A 23,251-nucleotide genomic window follows, 5' to 3' on the forward strand; every position below is an offset into this window, starting at 1 on the left:
AGATTTAAACAAATCTAGTCTTTTTTTTACAATCTAGACTATATTTTTCACGGCATCATAAGTATAGGCCATAATGAATGAAATTTCCAGAAGTCATAGATCAACACTTTTATAGAAAAAATGAGTCCGCAGAACTACATCAAATGATGTCTATAGAGTAATAAATAAAGTAGAAAAATCTAATTCAGTTATTCTTCTAAATTTGGAGATACCAAAAATTAGGACCTTTTTTTTCCTGTCTTTCTCTTTCTCTTTCTCTTTCTCTTTCTCTCTCTCTCTCTCTCTCTCTCTCTCTCTCTCTCTCTCTCTCTTTCTCTCTCTCTCTCTCTCTCTCTCTCTCTCTCTCTCTCTCTCTCTCTCTGTCTTTCTTTCTGTCTCTCCCCCCCTCTCTCTCCTTTCTTTCTTTCTTTCTTTCTTTCTTTCTTTCTTTCTTTCTTTCTTTCTTTCTTTCATTTGAAGTTACAAAACTATTTTCAAATACATGTTTTGTGTATGGAAAATTGTTAGTTGGGGTTAATTTATGTATATCTTCTTCTTCTTCTTCTTCTTCTTCTTCTTCTTCTTCTTCTTCTTCTTCTTCTTCTTCTTCTCTCTCTCTCTCTCTCTCTCCCTCTCTCTCTCTCTCTCTCTCTCTCTCTCTCTCTCTCTCTCTCTCTCTCTCTCTTCTCTCTCTTATACTTTTCTTTAATCTTTCACCAACATTCAGAATCTTTGGCCATCTCAATCTCCGTTCTGAATGGCAACTAGTAAAAGTGGATTATAAATCTATCTTTAGCAGAAGATGTACCAAGGATGATTTCCAGTCATGGCATTTACACAACCAGGTAGGAATACATGAATTACTGTATGTTTCTGTGTCCCAGATGAACTCCTATTCCTAGCTGCAAATGTTATTATAAATTAATGAATGTAAATTACAGGATTTAGTTAGATTGAAAGATGAGAAACAATGCAAATCTGAATATGATACTATAAAAATAACTATGGCCACTCACAAAATGTCAGACAAATAATTGCTTTAGTTATCTGAGTGGACTGATATGGTCAGAAAAACAAAGTTATGAGTGACAGAATTTCAGAAGTAGCCACATAAATTAAATGGAACTACAGGGAAGAAGGATAATAATGGGGGAGGGGGTTGGTTTCTGCATTTAACTTATAGCCAAATTGTAGACAAATGTAGATGATCTTGGGGAAGGAAAGAATGAGCCATTAAGGGGAGACTTGCCATAAATATTACTTAGAAAAATGGAACTGTGATAAAGAAATTCAAAACAATATTGCTATTTCTCATTGTGGGCTACTGTGAAGGACTGACAATAGGAAAAATTTCATCAGAAAATAAATAGAGTGCTTTCCTATTATTCTTGTATTTCATTATACTTTCAATTCCCACATAATTGTACTTGGTTCTTATTTCTATAATAATGATAGCTTCTTTATAGTAAGAAGCTCTAGTATGGAAAATTAAGCATCTGTGCACCTTGTATAATGAACCTGCACACAAGAGTACATGTTATTCCAACTCAGTATTCTTTTGCATTGAAGGGCGAACCTTGTGTCATGGGAGAAAGGAAGATCTATAAGAAACGTAAATCAGGGGCATGGTGCGCATTATCTAGAGATTACTCAAGAACAGTGGTTTCAGAACCATGCATCTGTGCTGAGTGGGACTTTGAATGGTAAGATTTATCAATTAAACATATTTGTGTGCCACCACAATCCAAAGAGAGTCTCAGCAGTTTAAATAAAATGAAGTCAAACTAAAATAAAAATAAAATAAAATATCCACAGTAGGAATAACACAATTACCAACTTATTTAAAATGTATAGCAATAAATGTAAATAAGTTAAATAAAACTAAACATTGTAATATTCATATCAGAAGAAAACTTTCTGAAACAATTCAATTTTTAAAAGCATCTAAACAGGCAAGAAAGACAGAACCAGTCTGATCTCACAATGGGGCTATTTTGCAATGTTCACTCTGCCACAGAGAAGCCCACCATCTTACCTCAGACCCTAATCAAAGAGTAGGATTTACAGCAGTTTCTCCATGAGAGATCAAATTAGTTAGGCCAATTATTGATGGAGTAGATGATCCTGGAGGTACCCAGGTACCAAGCCATAAACAATTTATAGGTCAACACCAGTACCTTAAAAATTAGATCCAGAAACCAATTCACATCCAATACAGGGTCTGCAAAAATTGTGCTTTCAGTGCTGGAAGCCCCAAAGAATATGAACTACTGCATTTTGGATCAATTGTACTTTCCAAATATTCTTTAAGGGGAGCACCAAATAAAGCACATTACAGTAGCCTGACTAGACTGTAATTAAGACATGAGTAACCTTAGCCAGCTTCTATATTATAAACTTTTATTATAATCCTTTTATTTTACATGCTTGGCATCAAACTGCTCTTCTTAGCACAAAAATACTATGCAGCAAAGAATGTAGATAACCCTGTTCCAATTGAGTTTTCAACTGTGATTTATTCTCCCTCAGATTGGACTTTGCAAAATAAGTCAGTGAATTGTTTTCTTTGGTGTATTGTATCAGAAGGTTGTCCGTTACTACTTGTTTCCTTTTTCATAGAAATGCTTTCACAGACTTTTCCCCAGTCTGAATACATTCTACCATTAATTGGCAAAATAAGTTACATTTTATACTCGAAAAGAAATCTTAATTACTCCCTTCTGCCTCTCCAAAGTCTACAAAATAGTATCTTCTCAATATCCACTTCTCTCTTGAGGAGTGAGTTGGAGGAGAAAATAACTTCTAAATGATCGTACAATTACATAACATCAGAAAATAATCCAGATTTTATTTTCAAGCTTCACAGAAAAATGAATCATGAAATCTTTCTACACTTCTTGCATGAAGTTTTCATTTTCCCTTTAGTACTTTATTTACCCTTGTCAGGGAAGCTTTTTCCAATAAGTTGAAGCAGCAGCTGGACTCAGTAATTTTTAACATACAAACCCCAGGGCTTTCAAGTGCGAAGGTGGGCAGTATGTGAGTTTTTAATATACATTTACCAGAAGTTAATGAACAAGTCTGCAGCCTTCAGGGCCTTCAGTTATGTTGTCGTTAATATTATTTAATATTAATGCAGCTCTTCCCTTCTTTGAGGCAACATGTGACCCCCTCATGAACAATTTTAATTACTAAGTTACTACAAGGCATACTTAAAATGTGCAAGGGTGACCTACTGAGAATGATTAAATTGAACATCAAAAAACCAGAGCATTAAAAGCAGTCCAGAAATTTAACAATTATTTTAATTGCAATGTCTATCATGGTTCAATACCTGTGTGAGATAATCCATGATCCTTTGTTAGTTTCTTGCCATCAGTGGAAGGACTGTTATGAAAAACTGATCTGATTTAATCCTTCTCCAAATACTTTGCATAATTATTGATAATGCATCAATATTGTTCTATTCATGAAGTAGTTGTGGATTACCCATTTACAGAATAGGTCCAATGACTATTTCACTGAATATTTTTAGATAGAAATGTATTCATTTATTTAGGTCTCAGAGTTCACAGATGTAAAATTACAACATAATAATCACCATTACCATCCATCAGTAAATGGCAAAAAGCACAAACAGAAAAAAATTACAAAATCAATCCAAAAATAACTAGAAAGTGGATTTAAAAACACCACTTCTTTAGGTCATTTAAAAATATATAGTTCATATAAGTTTCAGACAGACCTTTTACATAGATACAGCAGATTCTCTGAATATGACAACTCAAAAAATAGCAACTAAGTTCATAGACCCAATTACTTCTCTCTCTTTTTCTGTCTCTCCTCTCTCATTCTCTCTCTTTCTCTGTCACACAAACACATGCATGCACATGAGTGCACATGGAGAGAGAGAGAGAGAGAGAGAGAGAGAGAGAGAGAGAGAGAGAGAGAGAGAGAGAGAGAGAAAGAACAAATTTACTTAGTATTAGTGCTTTGCTAAAAAGAATTATATTTCTGCTATCATTTCTCATTAAATGTGATGTAAGAAAAATTCCTTTCAAAATTCCTTTGAAAGGATAAGACATTATTTGGGGAAGTGTATGATGCTGTTATAGCCATTTAGCGTATCTATTACTGCATTTATAGTGTTTTTTCTCAGAGAACTTTTTCTCTGAGAATTCAGTATTGTTACTTGGGGTTTTCTCAATTGTTTCTCTCCACAAAAACAACCCAATGAATCCAGTTTGGTGGTGGTGATGGTAGGTGGGGTGGAGAGAGAGATCCAGAATTCCTATGAATTCTGTGAATGAGTAAAAACATCCAATCTGGGATAAAAATAGAAAAAAATCCTATTCCCTACCCTGCTGTAATGATGGCTTCTTCCTGTTAATAGTAAACATACCAAGATATTATCAGGTTTGTATGAGGCAGCTTGGATTCAGTGTGACAAAGAGCTTTGCACTCATAGCCATCTTATAGCCTCCTCCATTACTTGCAAAAGCTGGATTAAGGTTCTAGGTATCTGCAATACCTGGGAAGATGTCCCAGGATCTGCAGGTGCAGGAACAAGCTGCAAAAGAGCTAGGGGAACAGCATCCAGCTGTTGGTTTGCTGCTATATATAAGGTCTCACATTGCTTTGGAAAGCACCTGTGCATTGTTTATTCACTCAATCCTTCATGAATTGTGTTGAAGATCTGCTTAGTCTTCAACATGTCATGAAAAAGTGTATAATATACCATGTGTAGTTAACCGACTACTCCATCTTGAAGAAAATATTGCAAATAGTATGTCTTTTTTTTTTTTTTTTTTTTTAGGGAATGTCATTTGATACTACTATGGCTGCAATTCTTGAAGCATCAGATTTTAGTTTAAATGTTATCAGTATTTTGAATGATTCTAGTTAGAAACACTAGACAGCAGTTAATGGTTAGAACTTGGTTTCTTTTTAAAATATTTGCCTGTTCTAACTATCTCCCTTAACAGAAGTAGAATTTTTGGTAGGATGGAACAAAATCCATAGACAAATGTAAATGAGGAAATAGGATGGAAGCATATTCCCTATTCCTTCCTTTCTTACCTGTGCACTATTTCTGTACATCTGTCTTAGACATATTATGTGTTTCCTCTCACATTAGATATGGACACAGAAGTCTTGATGCTAATCCCTGCTGAACTAACAAACTCATGCCATAGCGTTTGGCAAGTCTTTTCTTAATCCCACTTCACAAAGTTCTTGTGAGAACAACAATCTTTATGTATTTCTCTTTTATCTGTGGTAGGAAGATGAGATAAATGTATATGTATTTTTAAAATTATTTTATTAGTGACTATGGTTATGAAAGACACAGTAATAATCAGTGCATCCCAGCATTCTGGTTCAACCCATCTTCTTGGATGAAAGAATGTAGTCTTGGCCAGAGCTACTTGAACAGCACTGGGTAAGTAGAAACTTCCTTTGATATATGCCTCTTTTCCAGATCTTACAGCTGGTATTTAGTCTATCTTTTGCAGAAATCCTGCAAATAATAAAAAAAGGATGAGAATTAAATAGATTCATTCAGATTCTAGTTGTGGGCTGCATTTTGCCTTTAAGTATGATATTGGAGAATATAGGTCAAAAGAAAGACGAGGGCAAGATAAAAAGCAAGACCAAGACCCAGAATAAATTTGTTTTACTTTAGGTTATATTTCAATTTAATTTTAATTAAATTAAATTATTAACATGATTTATCCCATGTAATTAATATTTATCCCTCCTGTCACATTAAAATTACAATTCAAGAAGCCTTTTATAGAGCTACTGGTACTGGCATCTTAATTTCCTGGGGACTACATGCAACTTCAGGAGATGGAAATTGCACGATTTTGACATAAATGATGCTAGAGAAAGTAAAGCTAAATTAAATACATTCCAGATGGAAGTTAACGGCACCACACAATAGGGTCATACAAGCAAAAATAAGAAAGATCTGTTTAGAAACTATTTTTTTTATATCTGTTTATTTTAAGATACATAACATAAATATGTGAGGTAGAATTCTTTTATTTAAGAATTGTTTCAAAATCATTCCTTTCTTTATAAAAAGGACATATGCCAACTTTGTCTGTATTCTATTCAGAGGGCATAGAGGAACAGATTCATACTGTGGCTCCACTGTTATGCTATTTCAGCTTTGTGCTAAATTTCCAATGGGCCATAAATCTTAAACACTTACTGCTTTACTGAATGCTTTACTGCAAATGAGCAGACCAGCGTTATTGCCCAATACTGATAGACCACTTATTAAATTTGCTGGCTACTGATGGCTTTCACCATTCCACAGAGGATGTAAAATGTTGACATCCATTATTCATATAGTGAGTAGATATGAGTTGGAGCACATAGTTAGAACAGGGCTGTCATTGGAACACAAAAGGAATCCCCATGTTATGAAAGCCCCCCTCCCCATCTCCCTAATTTGTCTGCTTTATAGAAATCCAAAGCCATCCATACAGAGCTTCTGTGTTCAGCTTTTTAGGAAGACATAAGCAGAAAGATGGTATAGAAGGAAAATCAGGAACCAGACTGCAGGCATTTACCTGCATCAGTCTCAAATAGCCAATAAATGCCTTTATGATTCCACTCATCATTTGATTTTGCTTCTAGCATTATGACTGGTGAAGCATAACATTGGATGCTGTCAGCTAAAAGGGAAAATACTCTTTTAATACCAGTTAACCTAAGAATAAGTTACATCTGTTTTACCATGATTAGGATCAAGATGAGGGCAACCTCATGGAGATGCAAAATAAAATAGATGCATGTTTGTCCCAGATTTAGTTCAAATGGAGTTTTTAAAAACGTTAAGGGAAATCCTGTGGATTTTACTCTGCTAGTTATTGCTGGCTATAGGGGATGGTGATGCTCACCTTCATTTCAAAGCCATTGAGCCAGGGCTGTCTGAAGACATTTCCACAGTCATATGGCCAACATGATGTCACTGATTTAGTTCAAATGGAGTCACACTGGTGTAAGTATAACTTTTCTAGAACTACAGCAATGTAAAAGTAACACTTCACTAAAAATGTGGTGAGATGACATCATAACAAGGGAATAAGGGACATGAAAATAGGTAAATATGCAATGAACTGCAGCTTAATGAATTTTGCTACTTGAATAGCATCTTCAAATTATTTTTCAGATGTTTGATATGGATGTTTGCAAATAATAAAGGTTTTCTTTCCATTTCTTCAACTGAATACATAAACTATGAAACTTGAGATTTGTGAAATTTTAAAATATGAAATTATAAAATTCCACAGGTATCGGAGGATTGTTTCTAATAACTGCACAGATGGTTTGCAAGAAAAATATGCAGCCAAGCCTGAACAGTGTCCAGGCAAAGCTCCCCGTGGGTTACATATTCTCACATCCACTGGCAAGTTGGTTACAGAACAAGGCTACAACACTACCTTCATAATTCTTATGGAAGAGGTAAGCTAATGCCGAATATTAATAATGGCATATCCATTATAAAATAATTGTTCTAGTGCAAGGGCTCTTCCATTTTTGAAAACATTTTTCATCACCACAAAGATGAAACCAAACTATAAGAATACAACTTTTAATGGATGTCCCTTTTATCAATGTGTAGATGTTTATTGGCAACACAACTCAGGTGGGTGGGTAAATGTACTGTATATAGAAAAGAAAGCAGCAAAATAAACCCAGAAGTTGCTTAATGCCTTTTGCAATAGAACTGCTGATTTGAAAGTTCAAAATATAACTTCTAATTTAAATTAAGAGAATATCAGCAGCAGCTATTCTATTAATGCAATGTTTCTTCTCTATATCCATCTATGGTGCAAAACTTTGTATGAATGTTTCTATGTAGGAATTCAGAAAAGAGCAGATGCCATATACAAATTAGAAAGCCAGTAGCTGTTTATTAAAGACTTTCACACATAATGAACAAAACACAAAAAAGGTGAGGCAAACAGGTGAGGCAAACAAAACAGATGAACAAGGATGGATAGAAAGCTGAGGCATGGATTGTGTCTGAGGAAACTGCAGAGTAAAGGAGACAGGAATACGGCTTCAATTGCTTTTAGTGTTCTTTGCTGGAATAGGCATATCATGAATGGCTTTAAGATTGGTTTCCCCCCATAAGTTAGAGCCGTGATGGTGAACCTATGGCATGCATGCCAGAGATGACATGCAGAGCCCTCTCTGTGTGCATGCGTGCCGGCCACCTGGTCTTCAGGTTTTCAGTGCTCTGGCGTGCACCTGTACATGCGCGCACACATGTTCCAGTTTGGGCACTCGGTGCCAAAAAGGTTTGCCATCACTGACTTGGAGCATCTTCTACAGTCATTTTATGCTGAATTTACAACCATGATGATATAATTTATTTTGTCTTAATGATAGCTGATGTGTAGAGTTACGTCACCAGGGAGGAAATGGCCTTATTTTCTCAAATTCGGTGTCTCCTATCAAAACAGTGCCTGCTCCCCTGTGTGCTGCACGGATTATTGCACTCTGCTGCTTGTTCATTTGCTTGTTTTATTTTAAAAAGGGTTTTGTTTGCGTTTATTTTCTTGTAAAAGTGAATTCAGCTATTAGAAGATTGAGGTTGATTTATTGTCAACTGTCTGCTTTAATTTTAGAAACAAACTACTCAGTAAAGAGACTGCTTCTGTATGGTTTGTAATGCTAAGAAAATGGCAATTGGAATTAGGAATTTGGCTTGCGGGAAGTCTGGATTGACACATCTCTTACTCCTATCTCCTGGACATTCATTGCTATTTGCTCCAGGAACAAACCTGCTATTATGTGCCAGAGTGCCTGGGTATTTGCCTGTTCCATCAAGTCAGATAAGAAGACATGTTCCAGGTTCCTTCTCTCAAATGTTATCATCTAGCAGGACCTAGGAAGTGTGCCTTTTTTAAAAACAACCTCAGCCTCTGGATTATCTTTGTTCCTGGGACTCTGTAAGGCTCCACACCTTTAGTCTTTCAGAAAGCCATGAAGAACTGGGTTTTCCTCCAAAATAGGGAATAGAATCTGGGGACTGTATTGTTGGTTGTATGGGTAGTCCTTAAATTATGACAGCAATTGGAATCAAAATTGCCATTACTAAGCAGCACAGTAATAAAATGTGATGTCACATGACTCCTCCACTTACTGACGTATTCTGATATTCCCTGTTGTTGTTGTTAAGCATGGGTGTTAAGTAAGCACCTCAAGTAGCCATGACATTCAAATTCCAGCTGGCTTCCCCATTGACTGTGGGAAGCCAGCAGAGAACATCATGGAAGTCATGGTCATGTGACTGCAGGAGGCTAGGATGTAATATGAGCCTGATGCTAAGCACTTTTAATGGTGATCATGTGATCATAGGGAAGCTTCTACAATTGGAACTCTGAGCACCGGTCATAATTCCCTTTGTTCAGTGTATCCATAAGTTTGAATGGTCATTGAATGATTGGGTGTAAGCTGAGGTCTATTGATACTGAAGAATATTTGTTGAGGCACCAGGTTTTGGTTTTATTATTATTGTTATTACATTCATGTTGATTGACCTCAGGTTTATGTAGGAAGCATCCTGTCAAAAATAATTCTGAAAACTCCAGACAAATTGATATGCCACCTTGTCTTATTAAGCCCCAGAAACAAGCATGAGTCAAAAGTTGTGGCACATTAGCTAATGTAATTATGTCTTTGTTGGAGTGTGTGTGTAAATTATGGATACAGGTTGAATATTAGCACGGAAGTGGGGAGAAACAAATCAACTATTCATACACACATAATAAGCTCCAATACCTTTCAGCATTGTATCGGTAAATAAAACACCTACAAAATTATACCAGGTTTGTAAGTTTGTAACTCTTGAAGCCTAGCTCTGAAAATGAGTATATATTGACTAATCTCATAAATGTCTAAATGGAAAATTACTGTAAAGTAGTTTTTATAATAAGTAGCCATTTCTCTTTAATATATAGAAATAACAGCATTTATATTCATATGGGTAAATCATTATTTTTATATTTTATGAATTGCTTATTAAAGCTGTGCAGGTACATGGGGGAAATGCTTGTGAATTATTAAAGGCTTGGCTCCTATATTGAATGTCTACATCATTGGGTTTACGCTTTTAAGGTGCTTATTTATTACACAGGGCTGCTACCCTTTTGATTTTCCATTGTGCCTTGTAAGTAACACAGCTTTGTCTCATACTAGCTATCTGGTTTCAACTACATTCAGTTTCTAGACTTTGTGGCATACATTATCACATTCCCAATTGATATTTTATATGACCTACACCATCTAAAATAGGGGTCTGTTGAATATATCCAGAGAATTGTGATAGTTATCCATTTGAAATGTCTCCACTTCATTTCCATTGCAATTTATATTCATAAACCTGGGACAGCTGACATAGCATGTGTGGTGAATGATACACGTTTTACTATTTTATATACTGGAAACATAGTTAAAGAAAAGGGATTAGGAGATCACTGCAATGCGGAAAAAGCTAGTAAAAAGATGAAATAAATACTGTCACTATTTAGATATGAGGACACAATTCTTTTGTGTTTAAACACAAAAATGCCACAGAAAAATGGTATGGTGAGTAGAACATTCTCCAGTTTAAATTAATAATTCACAATAATCTCCCTGACTTTACTTAAAAAAATAAACTGTTGTCAAGAATATAATTCTTGACTTACTGATTGAAGAGAGGCATTTCATTTAATTTCTAGGAGATTTATTTAAAACTTCTGGTTTAAAAAGATAATCAAAGAATAGTGGAAACTCCTTTAGGACCCTTTGATCTTTCTCAGGTTCTTTTGGTCAGAGTTTTCTGTATTTTAAAGACTGTATTTCATCGAAGGAAACACCATCATTCATGCTGGGCTGAAAAAGTAGTGGTTAGTTTCTGTTATGGCTATGAGGAAATCACCTTTGCCTGTTATTATACAGCAATGAAAAGGTACCTTAGACTTATGCTTTCCCAGAACTCTGATAATTCTTCAAGCTGTGATAGTAAATCTTATCACTACCCTTGTGGGCTTGGGGTTGTTGAATTTGTATTTCAGCAACCTTTGGAGGACCCCCATATTCAGTGTTCCTAGATAAGATAAGAGGGAAAGATGCTTAGGCTGTTCTTGGCATTTCTTCTTTTGGCTGGCAGTTAGCCTCTAGTGTGAAAACACATAATCTAAGCTACAGCAGTTCCAATCTTGAACTCCAGTCTTCTCAACTGTCCAGCATATAATACTTCTGTCTTCTTGATAGCTTCATTTCTTCTTCTGAAGATGTAGACAATTTAGGGACTTGGAAAAAAGTTTAAAAGCACAATTCACTTTTTAACAGGCCTAACCACTACCTAATAAATGCAAGGGTAAAAGTCATGAAGTAAATAAGGCTAAGTTATGTAAGGTCTAAATGCCTTTAACAGAGAAGCACCTTTGGTGCTACTATGCATATTAGCTTACTGCATTTACCAAATGACAATAGATTTATTATACAGAAACTAAATGGTCACTTATGCATCACTGCTTTTCTCAAAAGACCAACAAGCCACATATATAGTATGGTATAATATACTTCTCCATAAAGGGGAAGAGTAACAGGCTTGTGCATCTGTTCAACTTGCTATTGTTGGATAATTTCAAAGTCCCAGCTTTCTCCTAGTTCTTTATCCTAAAATCAGGCTTAGGCTGGGCTTCAAATAGCAGCTGCAAGTAGAGGATTGTCCTTATTAAAGAAAGCCAGAACACTAGGCTGATCAGTCCTGACACCATTAGAACATTTGCTCCAACACATCTCTTCCATTAGAGAATAAATTGCCTTGTTACTTTCTCTTATTTTTTCATCCCTGTTATATATTTACACCTAATAAATTCAATCATTTAAAACCAGTCTCTATATTACTGACAAATCAAAGGCCTTTCTTCTGCTTGCCAGAGATTACACTTTGATAGAAAAACCAAGATGATTATCTGATGCCAGCAGAGATATGGCAAAACTTAACTTTATATTGAAGTCATGTTGATTTTTTGCAATTCAAATATGGTAGTCAACATAATTGCCTAAACTTGATTAAAGAAAAAGAAATTTGAACTAGCAGTTCTTTCTCTCAACCTTGTTTTATATAATGCACCTTGAGATGTGAAATTATGAAACTGGGATGTTGCAACTAGTCTTTGCCTTCAAGCCCTGCTGGTCATCTCTATCCTCATATTTTTCCTTTTGATTGGCTAACAGCCAAGCCACTATTTTCTCATTATTGCCTACATCCATATTTCTGACTGGAGTTTTTGTTGTTGTTTTGGTAACTCACATATTTGGGAAAAAAACATGAATTATTTTAGGGATGAAGAACTCATAGTGTCAAATATAAGGGTAGCAGGGTAGTTGAAAAATTTATGAAGCAAATCCTTCTATTAATTTCCAGAACTTGTGTATTCTGCTAGAGAAAGGGAATAGTATGTTTATCTTTGCACTTCTACTCTAGAAATTGATGAGAAAATGAAGCATGGATATAGTACAGATTTCATTCGGGGAGGGTCTGGAGTTTGCAGAATGTATTATATTACTTAGTATAACTGGTATATAACTTAGTATAAATTCCTCATAGAAGGATCTCCTGGAAAGAAAAGAAAATTTATTTTAACAGTTGTAATCCAACAGCTCAACTGGAATTTCATTCTCTCTTGCTAGTTGTATTGTTATTAGTGCTATTAGTCCCAAAGATGCTTTTTCAAGAGGCAACTGGACTTTCTGTTTTTTCTTTGAAGACATTTCGTTTCTCATCCAAAAATCTTCTTCAACTCAGACTGAAGATGGGTGGGGAATGGAAGAGTTATACTCCTTGCAGACAGCTGGTCATTTACATTCTTTTAGTGAGTCATTGAGGCCAGCTTTATCTGCATTGTCAGGGTCACCTGAGTAGTGCAAATAGATGTGGAGCCTTCTTGGAACTGTTGAAAGGACTGTGTAGTTTGTGTTGTAGACTGGAGATGGATAATGCCATATCCCTCTCCCTCTGTTAAGAAACGGCTGTTCAATTTTGACACAGATGGCCTCTTTAACCCGTGGCATCTTTCAAACCAGCAGTCCTCTCTGCCCAAAATGTGGATTTGGATGCTTCTTGGATGAGAAGTGGAACATATTCAAAGAAAAATCAGAAAATCTAGTTGCCTCTTGAAAAAGCACCTTTGGAACAACTATGACCTGGATGACTGAGAATCTCCATAGACAAAGTGTTATTAGTATTACTACTAGTAGTAGTATTACTACTATTATAACATTATGAATTAGTGCCTAAGAAATACTATTTTTAAAGATTCACAATTTACCTATAACTTGGAATTATACAATACACTGTACTATCTGAGAAATTTATTCATGCATACCTAGCCATTAGCATAGCAATAACATTTAGACTTATATACCACTTCACAGTGCTTTACAGCTCTCTCTAAGCAATTTACAGAGTCAACATATTGCCCCCAGTAATCTGGGTGCTCATTTTACCGATCTCGGAAGGATGGAAAGCTGAGTCAACCTTGAACCTGGTGAGATTTGAACTGCCAAATTGTAGGCAGACAACAGTCAGCAGAAGTAAACCCAAACTATATGGTGCAATCCCTACTCTTTCCTCTGTAGTATAAATGGACTTTTATTAGCCACATTAATAAACAACAGTATTCCTTTTTGCAGGGTGACCTCCAGAGGACAAATATCCAATTGGATTTTGGGGATGGTACTGCTGTATCCTATGCTAATTTCAGTCCTATAGAAGATGGAATCCGGCATGTTTATAAGAGCACTGGAATCTTCCATGTGACAGCTTATGCAGAAAATAACTTGGGTTCTGATTTGGCAGCACTTTTCCTCCATGTGGTTTGTAAGTAGATGGACTCTGAAAAGTGTCCTGGTTTGATTGAATGCAGAGCTCATAGCTCTGGAAGACTTGCCTCTTAAATCCAATTTCTATAATCTGATTACTTTACCATTTTAGCTCATTCACCTCTATATTTTTAAACATTGAAAAATTCAAATATTTCCTATTAATAGGGTGCTACTTGGACCTACTGGTACAAATGTTAATAGATTCTATTCCCGATAAGACAATTGCAGGAGCATGATAGATTTTCATACTGTTTTTCCAATTAGTTCCACATTTTTCTTGAATTCAAATAAAATATACAGTGTAAAGTTGCAAATATATACCATATTTAATGAAAAATTGAAAATATTAGAATTATTTTATAAATTTAAATTACTATTTATTCTAAGTAGAATAACCTAAGAATAGTTTAAGAATATTTTTGTTATAATTACCTAATTGGATCTCAGTTTTAGTCATCTTTGTCATATTCAAGAGAAACATAAATTTGATGGTGTATTCTCAAAATTGCTATTCTTTTGTACTTTTAGAAGAAAACATGAGTAATTACCATATTTACCTGAGATGGAAAACATTCATATTTCAATTGGAGAATTCTTTCTTTATTACAAAAACAATGACCAAAATTTTGTCACATGAAAAATATCTGCATAGAAATTCAGCTATTGGATTGTGTCATCTTGCAACTTTATGTACTGCATGTACTTTTTAGGTGCACATTGTGACATTTTGTACTTTTTATAATAGATTTGTACATTGATTAGAATTCTTTTAGTTTGATAAATACAGAAGTGGGTGTTAGTTTGGCATAATTGTGGAATTTGGTGCCCTGAATATGTCATAATGTTCTTTTTAGATTTGTAAACATACAGAGTTAATGTGAAGTGCAGTACTTCAGTAAATCATGTTGGTCTGTTAACCTTGGAAACAATGTTGATGGAAGCTCTTATTCTATATTAAACATTGCCTGTATAATAAGTCTTATTGAACTCAGTGAGTCTTTCAGGCATGCAATAGCTTGCCCTTCTTAGGGACTGGTGAGTATTATAATATGATTGGAATACCTGAAGTTAGTGAACCATACATAAAAAATACTGCAATAATATCCAATAGCTTGTTGCTCTATGGATGAAAGGATAGAATATAGCAAAGATAGGATAGGATAGGATAGGATAGGATAGGATAGGATAGGATAGGGTAGGGTAGGGTAGGGTAGGGTAGGGTAGGGTAGGGTAGGGTCGGGTCGGGTCGGATAGGATAGCATAGCATAGCATAGCATAGCATAGCATAGCATAGCATAGCATAGCATAGCATAGCATAGCATAGCACAAATGTACTTTATGTATAATCAAGTACCTTAGAAGAGAAGGGCTAAAAAAGCTTTATTTATAAATAGATTTCACAAACTGCTTTATTAGTTGATCCAGTTTTATCCTTTTTTAATTTGATTGCATTTAATTTTGCAATTTAAGATAATTATCATTAAACCAGTTTCCTGGGAAGGACAAAAGATGGACAAAATTGCCAAATCCAGTTTAAACGTCTGGATGACTGTGACCAACCATAATATACTAGATTTATATTCTGTATGACTGCCAGCAATTCTGAGTTCTTTGTAAATTGTTAAAAACATTTCAGAGAAGAAAAGAACACAAAGCAAAAAAGAAATAAAAGTAACAGAAAGGTGTGTTTCCAGGGTCCAAATAGATGACATTGATCCAGTTGATGGAACCTGGGATAACCAGTTCTACTAGATTGGAAAATAGATTGACTCCTGCTTCTTTGTTGTGGCTCTGTTGCCTGAGCCTGGGCTATTGACAGATGCAGACCCTGAGAGTGAGGGAGAGGAGTTGGCAAGGCCTCCCTCTCCAGGATCCTCCTCTCTGGCAATGCCTCCGGAGGACACCGAAGGCCAGGAGATAGGCCCAGAGCCAAGCACGTCCCCGCAGCCACAGGTGGACAGCGATGAAGGAGATAAGTGCTGGCTGGATACTCGACAGCGGCGCAGGGAGAAGCACGCGCAGCAGAGGGGAAGGCATGCCAGAGATTAGCTAAATCACTGGACCACACCCCACAGGGTATAAATGTGGGTGTGGTGGCTGGTTCAGTTTGTGATGAGCAAAAAATAGAAATAATCCATGATCTCTGCATTACTGGACTTCTGCCTGCCTTGTCGGACTGCATTTGGACTAATCCTTGTATTGCTGAAACTTTGCCTGCTTCATCGGAATGCTTGCAGTCTAATCTTTGTTTTGTGTGAGTAAAGTCTGAATTGGCAGCTAGCCACTGGGTTGCTGCCAGCTTTATCTTCAAAGACTTTGTAGTGTGGCTTATTAACTCCGGGCCGTCTGTGAGGGTGCGTGTGTGGGACGGGGACAGAACATTCTTTGTGGCAAATCCTTAGTTATTGGAACACAGCTATCAGGACTAGGGGTGACATGATAGCAGTGTTCCAATATCCAAGGGGCTGCCACAAAGAAGAGGGAGTCAATCCAGGGGTGAAATGCTCCCGATTTGGACCAGCTCAGGCGAGTAGGTAGCGGTGGCGGCGGGCAGTTCGGAGAACCGGTAGCAAAAATCTCTGCCCCGCCCACATGCCCAGCTGAGCCGCGTGATCATCTTTTTTTCCCTTTTAAATGGCTCTGATGAGTCAAGCTCTGACGATCCCAGCTTGGATTGTCAGACCCATTTAAAATAAAAAAGTTTCTTTTTTTCTCCCCCCCACCCCCAGCCTCCAGCTTGCTTACTTTAGCTGCTGGTCGCAACACGCTTGCTGTAATACCTGCAATCCATTGCATCAGCAAGCAACTGAATCTCCCTGCCTGCAATCAAGCTCATCGGTGAGCAGCTCTATCTGCAACTTGTGGACTTCAACTCCCAGCAAAGCTGGCTGAGGAATTCTGGGAGTTGAAGTCCACAAGTCTTAAAGTTGCCAAGGTTGGAGATCCCTCTTCTATTGGAAAAGTTTTTTTCCCCTTTGGGAGCTTTAAAAAAAATAGTTAATTGGAGTTTTTTTTAGTTGTTCTTTTTTTAGACCTAGCCAGTTAAAGTTTAGGAAGTTTTAAATTTAGCTGCTTTTATATAAAAATAAAAATAAATTAAAATAAAATAATATTTGTGCAGCTTTCTGAGATTTAGTGTGTTTCTGTAGTGTTCCACTCTAACTACACAAACACACAAAATCTCACAAAGCTGTATGTGGAATTTTGGGTATGTGTAAAGTGTGAAAGTTGGTTTTTGTGGCTTTTTGTGGCTGTGTGAGGTTCCTGCTTGTTGCAGGGGCCATTTTGGGTCTAGCACAGCTGCTTTTACATTGTGGGTGAGCCAGTTGTGTTGTGTTGTGTTTTGTAGGTTAAAAAAGGGCAAAGAAGTGACATTGACTTGGTCACGCCCACCCAGTCACCTTAGTACCAAGCCCCACCCACTAATTAAGCCCCGCCCATAGAACTGGTAGCAAAAAAATTTAGATTTCACCCCTGAGTCAATCAATTCTCCAATGCACCTGAAGGCAGGACAAGAAGCAATGGACGGAAACTAATCAAGGGGAAGACCAACCTAGAACTAAGGAGAAATTTCCTTACAGAACAATTAATTAGTAGTACAACTTTTCTTCAGAAGTTGTGGGTGCTCCAACACCGGAGGTTTTAAAGAAGAGCTTGTTCAACCATTTGTCTGAAATGTTATAGGATTTCCTGCTTGAGCAGGGGATTGGATTAGAAGAACTCCAAGGTCCTTTCCAACTCTGTTATTTTGTTGTAGATCAGATTAGTCACGTTGATATTCTGAGAGATAGAAAGTCCCTCAGGGATATAGGACATACAGTATAGAAACAACCCAAACCTTGAATTGAACTCAGAAGAAAATTGGCAACCAGTGTAGCTCATAAAGCAGAGGTGTTACATGACTGTATGGAGGCATGCTTGTCAGTGCCATGCCATTGCTTTCAACACCATCTGAATCATTCAGATGGTCTTCCAAAAGGTTTTTTTTAATATGCAGTTTATTTTCTCTGCTTATAGAAGCAGTGTTTATCAACAAATTGAACTTTAATCAATCTAATTAATTTCATAATCCCTGTAAAATCATGGATTTTCATGATTCATGATTCATATTTTTATAGGGATTTTCAGCAAAACAATTTTTTAATCCTTCCAGTCAGTTTCTAATCAGGTTCATGATCCTTATCATACATGCTTAGAAACAGGAAGAATTGTACTTCTGAAAGAACAAAGATCAAGAGAAGTTAAGAGCAAGCCAACAAACAATAAAATGTGAGTCTCCCTCTTTCTGTTGCCTGTTTCCATCCAGACCTAATCTCATTTGTTTAATCTCTGAACTCTTCAGCAAGACAGCAACTAATCCTCTACAACTGTTGATGTATTAAAGTCTTGTCCTGAAGAAACAACCTATTATATACCTATTATTGGATAACTTGTTTTGCAATATCTTATAGGGAGACTTATAAACCGTGATGCTCTGGGCTGATTTTCATTTTTATTGTGATTTTCTTTTTTTAGAATGTGAAACCTATTGCTACCATATGTGATTCTGCGATTATTTTTTCAGAAGCAGGACAGATTTATCTTTTTTTTAAAGAAGCACAACTGTTATCTTTAGAGAAACAGCAGCCCTTACAATCCTAAATTGTGTATGACTGCCCTTTCTTCAACTTTTTAATATTCTCTGATGTCTATGGTGCTCTTGAAAACACTCTGTTTGCTTGTCACATTCAGTGGTCAAAGTTCCATCATGTTATTCTAATTCTTGTGCATGCAAATGTATGAATACATATTTGTGTGCATATTTATTTATTACACTGGCAAGAGATAATTGCTTTTCCACTAATTATTTCTTATTTTCATACTATAGCATTTTTTTCCATATTCATGTGTGCCCTATTGATTTCTGCCTCCTCCTCCTCCTCCTCTGTCTCCTTTGTGCCTTTTCCGTTCTCCTCCCTTCTTTTTTAAAGAATAATTCAAAAAAATCCCTCCTAAATGCGAAACCTTCCTTATATTTGGACTGACCTGGACAATAGCTATGATGACTAATTGCAAGGTTTCACCTGCTCACAATTAGAGCATTTAATATAACTGGAGCACCCAAACAACTGCAAGAAGCTATCCATTATTCCAAACATGCCTGATGTACAACAGGGACAAATAAAAATTCACTTCAGCATGTGAATGTTAATGGAAAAACTAAAGGAGGAAAACCAGATGGATAGACAGATTATATTGCAGCTAAAACTTCACTCTTTTCCAACAGTTTTTATCCCTTTTCTGTCTCTTTTTGTCCCCTTATTGGTGACAAAGTAAATGACTAATTTCTTCATATCAAAGCTTAAATAGCCATCTGCTGCATTGCACTGGGGGCACTGGAGCAAATTGCTTACCAACAAGTCATGCATTTTTCTCTGCCAATATATTTTTATTTTAAGAATATTTGTGATGGAATTCAGTTCAGATTCCCAGGAGACAAGTGCTGCATTCCATCACAGTATCTGAATTATTTTCTCCAACAAGAGAATTTTATGACAATGTAAATGATTTTTGATACTCCAACATAGTGCCCCCAATCCCCAGCCCAAATTTGCTCCAGAAGGATACCATGGTTGGTAGTTTTGAAAGACACTTGTAGAAAGAAGTGCTATACGGTCTACTAACCCCATTCAGATCATAAAAATTATGATCCACTGCTGGGATTAAAGTTACCATATGGACAATATAGCTATAGATATATACAAATATTTACCTATATACATACATCAATATAAATACATGTATTTATGTACCATTACCTATTCAGGTATTCCCCAACCTATATCGGTGCGTTGGTTTTTATTTTTCGAATAACCATATCACTTACCATGTTAAATAAAGTTCACTATTATTTTCAACATATTTCCCTTGCTTTTTACCATTGTTTTGAAGTATAGTTCTGTTTTCTGAGTTATTAATAGTTCTGTCCATTTAGTTTTGGCATCTGCAAATGACCTAGTTGTGTAGTCACTTAATTGAGAAATCATACAATCCAACTCACTGTTGCCTATTTTGTTAAGAAAAATATCATGGGATATTTTCATTTCAGTTTTGTTGAAATGATGAAATATGGCATTTAAAATGTTCCAGTAATTTGTGGAAGGAAGTTAGCAGATCAAATCTGGTAAAATATATTCCAGAAAAAATCCATGCTGACTTTACCACCTATCTGTTTTTTTTTAAAGCCCTTAAACTCTGTTTATGAAGTGTTCTACAATATATCAGGATGATCCATCTGTGCTTTTCTGGATCTTTCTTTCTCCTATCTTTTTGAAGATAGAGACAGAATGCTGCCCTGTAGTTATCTGGGACTTCACCTGTTTTTCCAGGATTAATTTGTATTTCAGCCATTCTCAAAAAAAAAAAAAACTTGGGAGAAAAATTCTGCATTTGAGGTAGTTGTTATTGCTAGTGGGTATTTCAAACTTCAGACTAATTTATAGCTGTTTACATTGATCACAGTTTGGTACAATCACAATGCAATAGCATGCATTGCAATAGCCTTCCTCAGCTTGCTTTCCTTCAGATGTGACTTCTTCATTATTTTTAAATAGTTAGCACTGTATATGTAAGCAGATAGATGTGCCAGGAAGAAAAAGGGGTTGTTATCTGTTTCTTTTGCTTAATTTTATTTTAACCCCCCTTAAGATATGAATAAAAACAGTCCTGTGATATGTATTATTATCCTTCTACAGGTCCAGTGGAACGTGTCCACCTCAGTGTCCCTTTTGTGGCCATCAGAAATAAGGAAGTCAATCTCACGGCTGTAGTTTGGCCAAATCAGTCAGGCACCCTCACTTACTTCTGGTGGTTTGGCAACAATAGCAAGGTTTGTTCCATTTTTAGAAATATATTTATTTTCTATGGCAGGATTAACTATTGATTCATCTTGATTCTGAAAAGAGAATGCCACCTGGAACTGCAATAAAGCAGTATAATTTTCTATTACTGTCAAAACAGCTTCTTCGTTTTCCAAACTTTATTTCCTTTCTTTTCTCCCGCCCCCCTTTTTATCCTATCTCGTGCGGCTGTTTGCAGGAGTCTTTGCAATATGCAGTTGTCTGTTATTGGAACATTATGTTTAGAAGCTATTATTACTACTAGGATTCAAAATTATACCCCATTGTATACAGTGGATAATTCTGGGTTTCTGCTCAGCATTTAAAAATGGCTAGTGATCAACTAAACAGTGTTTCTAACAAGAGGGCTAGCTTGTGCATAGAATTTCAGAATCTGACTCATATTTTAAAGCCATTGGGAATCAAATCACTTTTGGACTCTGTGAATTCAAGCTAAACAACTCTGAACAACTCTGCACTTGTCTGCCCATGCTGTGTGTTCCTGTCTTTGGACACATGTCAGAGGTCTACATGAACGCTCCATGACAGTACTAGTTACATATACAATTATCAGCTAGTGTATTTCTGAAGCTAAATTTGAAAAAAAATAATGGTTTTGATGATTGCTTAGTTTGATACCCTTTGTAGATGATAAATGTATACTTCAGTAATATTGTTCAACAAATCCAAGATTTTTTTGGCTTATTTTTAATCACATGAATATACAGTTGTTTCAAGCTGCTCACTGAAGTTTTTTGGAACCCTAATAGGTTCTGAAATGTATACTAGACACCAGCTCCTATAAAATATTATTTGCCACCTACTGATCTTCCCATCCAATGAGATATATATTTTAAATTCAGACCCTTGCCTGAAAATACACTTGAGTCCAAGAATACTTCCTGAAATCTACTAAAATATGAAAGTCTATAGTACATGTTCAGGGAATTGATGGAAAAGAAGGCAAGGATTTCCTTGGCAGACTAAAACTGGAAAATTTAAAGAATCGTAGCAGTAATACCTAGTGATAAATACTACTGATCTTCTTCACAGCAAGCCAATTCACTAATTTTTCTGGGTCAATATTATCTGCAGTAACTGGCAACAATTCCTAGGAAATGAGAAAAATATTTCCCAGCTATATCTGGAAACGTTAGGTATTAGATCTATGAATCTAACATAGCAAAATGTATGTTGTGTAATTAAGTAAAGCCTCTTTTTAAATTATACTATAAAACTTGGAAGAATGCTAATTGCCTGGTTTTCCTATAGCAGACTAATCGTTTAAAAAGTTATAGCCATTGCAACATTTAAAAGAGCCACTCTGCCAGAATCATATTCTAAAATATCCTTTAAAAAATTCAAGCAACTGAAGGCTGAAAAATATTTCCAGCACTATTTGTAGTTCTTTAATTTGTTTTATTGGAGCTTCAGAAAGAAATGTAGAAACAAATGGATGTTATTTTCTGTTTACACCTGTTTTCAGTTTCTGAATTAATAATGGCCAGTCATTTACACATTTACATCACTCATGCATAATTGTTCAGTTCAAATGCTAACTTGGACTTCCAGAAGAAGCAAGATAGGACCAAAATTTGGCCAGTCTTATTTTATTACTTTTATCAGATCTCCAGGGACTTTTTCTTTGCCTCATCCAGTTTATCTGTTACTTTGGAAACCATGCTATATTGTGAAAACTATGACTGGTACCTTGTTGTTTTTGATTTGAAACCATCATCGTCTTCAGGTTGCAGAAACAAATCTTGTTGAATAAATATTCTCCTTTTTTGATCTTAGGAAGGGTTTCATGTGTTTCATCCTTCATGAATGTCCATTTCCACAAATTCATGGTATGCAGATAGACATTGTCATTATAGATAGGCATTCTGGTTGTCCCAAATATGCTTTCTTTCCCATAGATATTAAATGACTGTTATTTTCTCAAACATTGTCACCTATTTACACATTAAGTAATTTTAATTACATCAGCGCCCATTTTTGACATATGGCAACAATTTTGTACAAGTACATTTAACCTTCAAGTGGCAATGCTGGTTCAGAGTATGCTATTGCTTGCTTTTTATAGTGTTTTCAGAATCTTTTCAGTTTTGGTGTTCCCTAAAATTTGGTACCCTTAGCCAGTGCCATTTGGCCCTTAGCCGAAAGCCAGCCCTGTATCTATCATTTTCTTCAGTGGGCATAGGAGTGTTTTCAGATTATTTTAAACATAAATTTGTGTGGACAATTGGTGTATAAGTTTATCAGGCAAAGGGAAACGGAAGGTCAAACCTAATGTGTGTGTGTGGTTTTTTTTTAAGTTCCAAATGGATATTTCTTTAGCATTATTGTTTCAGTATCTGGGAAGCAAAGTTTGTATCTGTAATTTAAATTTTAACTATGCATCACCAATGAACATCAAATTGTGAATCCAAAATATCACCAGAATAGGGGACAATGTACAGCTGGAAGAATATTTGGTTTTGCAAAATGAT

At 35.9% G+C, this 23,251-nt stretch overlaps 1 protein-coding gene across 1 annotated transcript in view; it reads left to right on the top strand.

Annotated features, from left to right (window-relative positions):
* The window catches only part of SORCS3 (sortilin related VPS10 domain containing receptor 3), a 476,925-nt gene that overhangs the window by 420,690 nt on the left and 32,984 nt on the right, over nt 1-23,251 (top strand). The window contains exons 15-20 of the mRNA XM_034440055.3: nt 707-824; nt 1,549-1,682; nt 5,306-5,419; nt 7,284-7,455; nt 13,690-13,876; nt 20,616-20,749. Of these exons, the coding sequence (XP_034295946.1) occupies nt 707-824; nt 1,549-1,682; nt 5,306-5,419; nt 7,284-7,455; nt 13,690-13,876; nt 20,616-20,749 (859 nt within the window). The remainder of the gene's footprint in view (nt 1-706; nt 825-1,548; nt 1,683-5,305; nt 5,420-7,283; nt 7,456-13,689; nt 13,877-20,615; nt 20,750-23,251) is intronic.

This window comes from Pantherophis guttatus, chromosome 6 (assembly GCF_059756535.1).
Source record: "Pantherophis guttatus breed Tessera chromosome 6, ASM5975653v1, whole genome shotgun sequence".
NCBI classification, from domain to species: Eukaryota; Metazoa; Chordata; class Lepidosauria; order Squamata; family Colubridae; genus Pantherophis; species Pantherophis guttatus.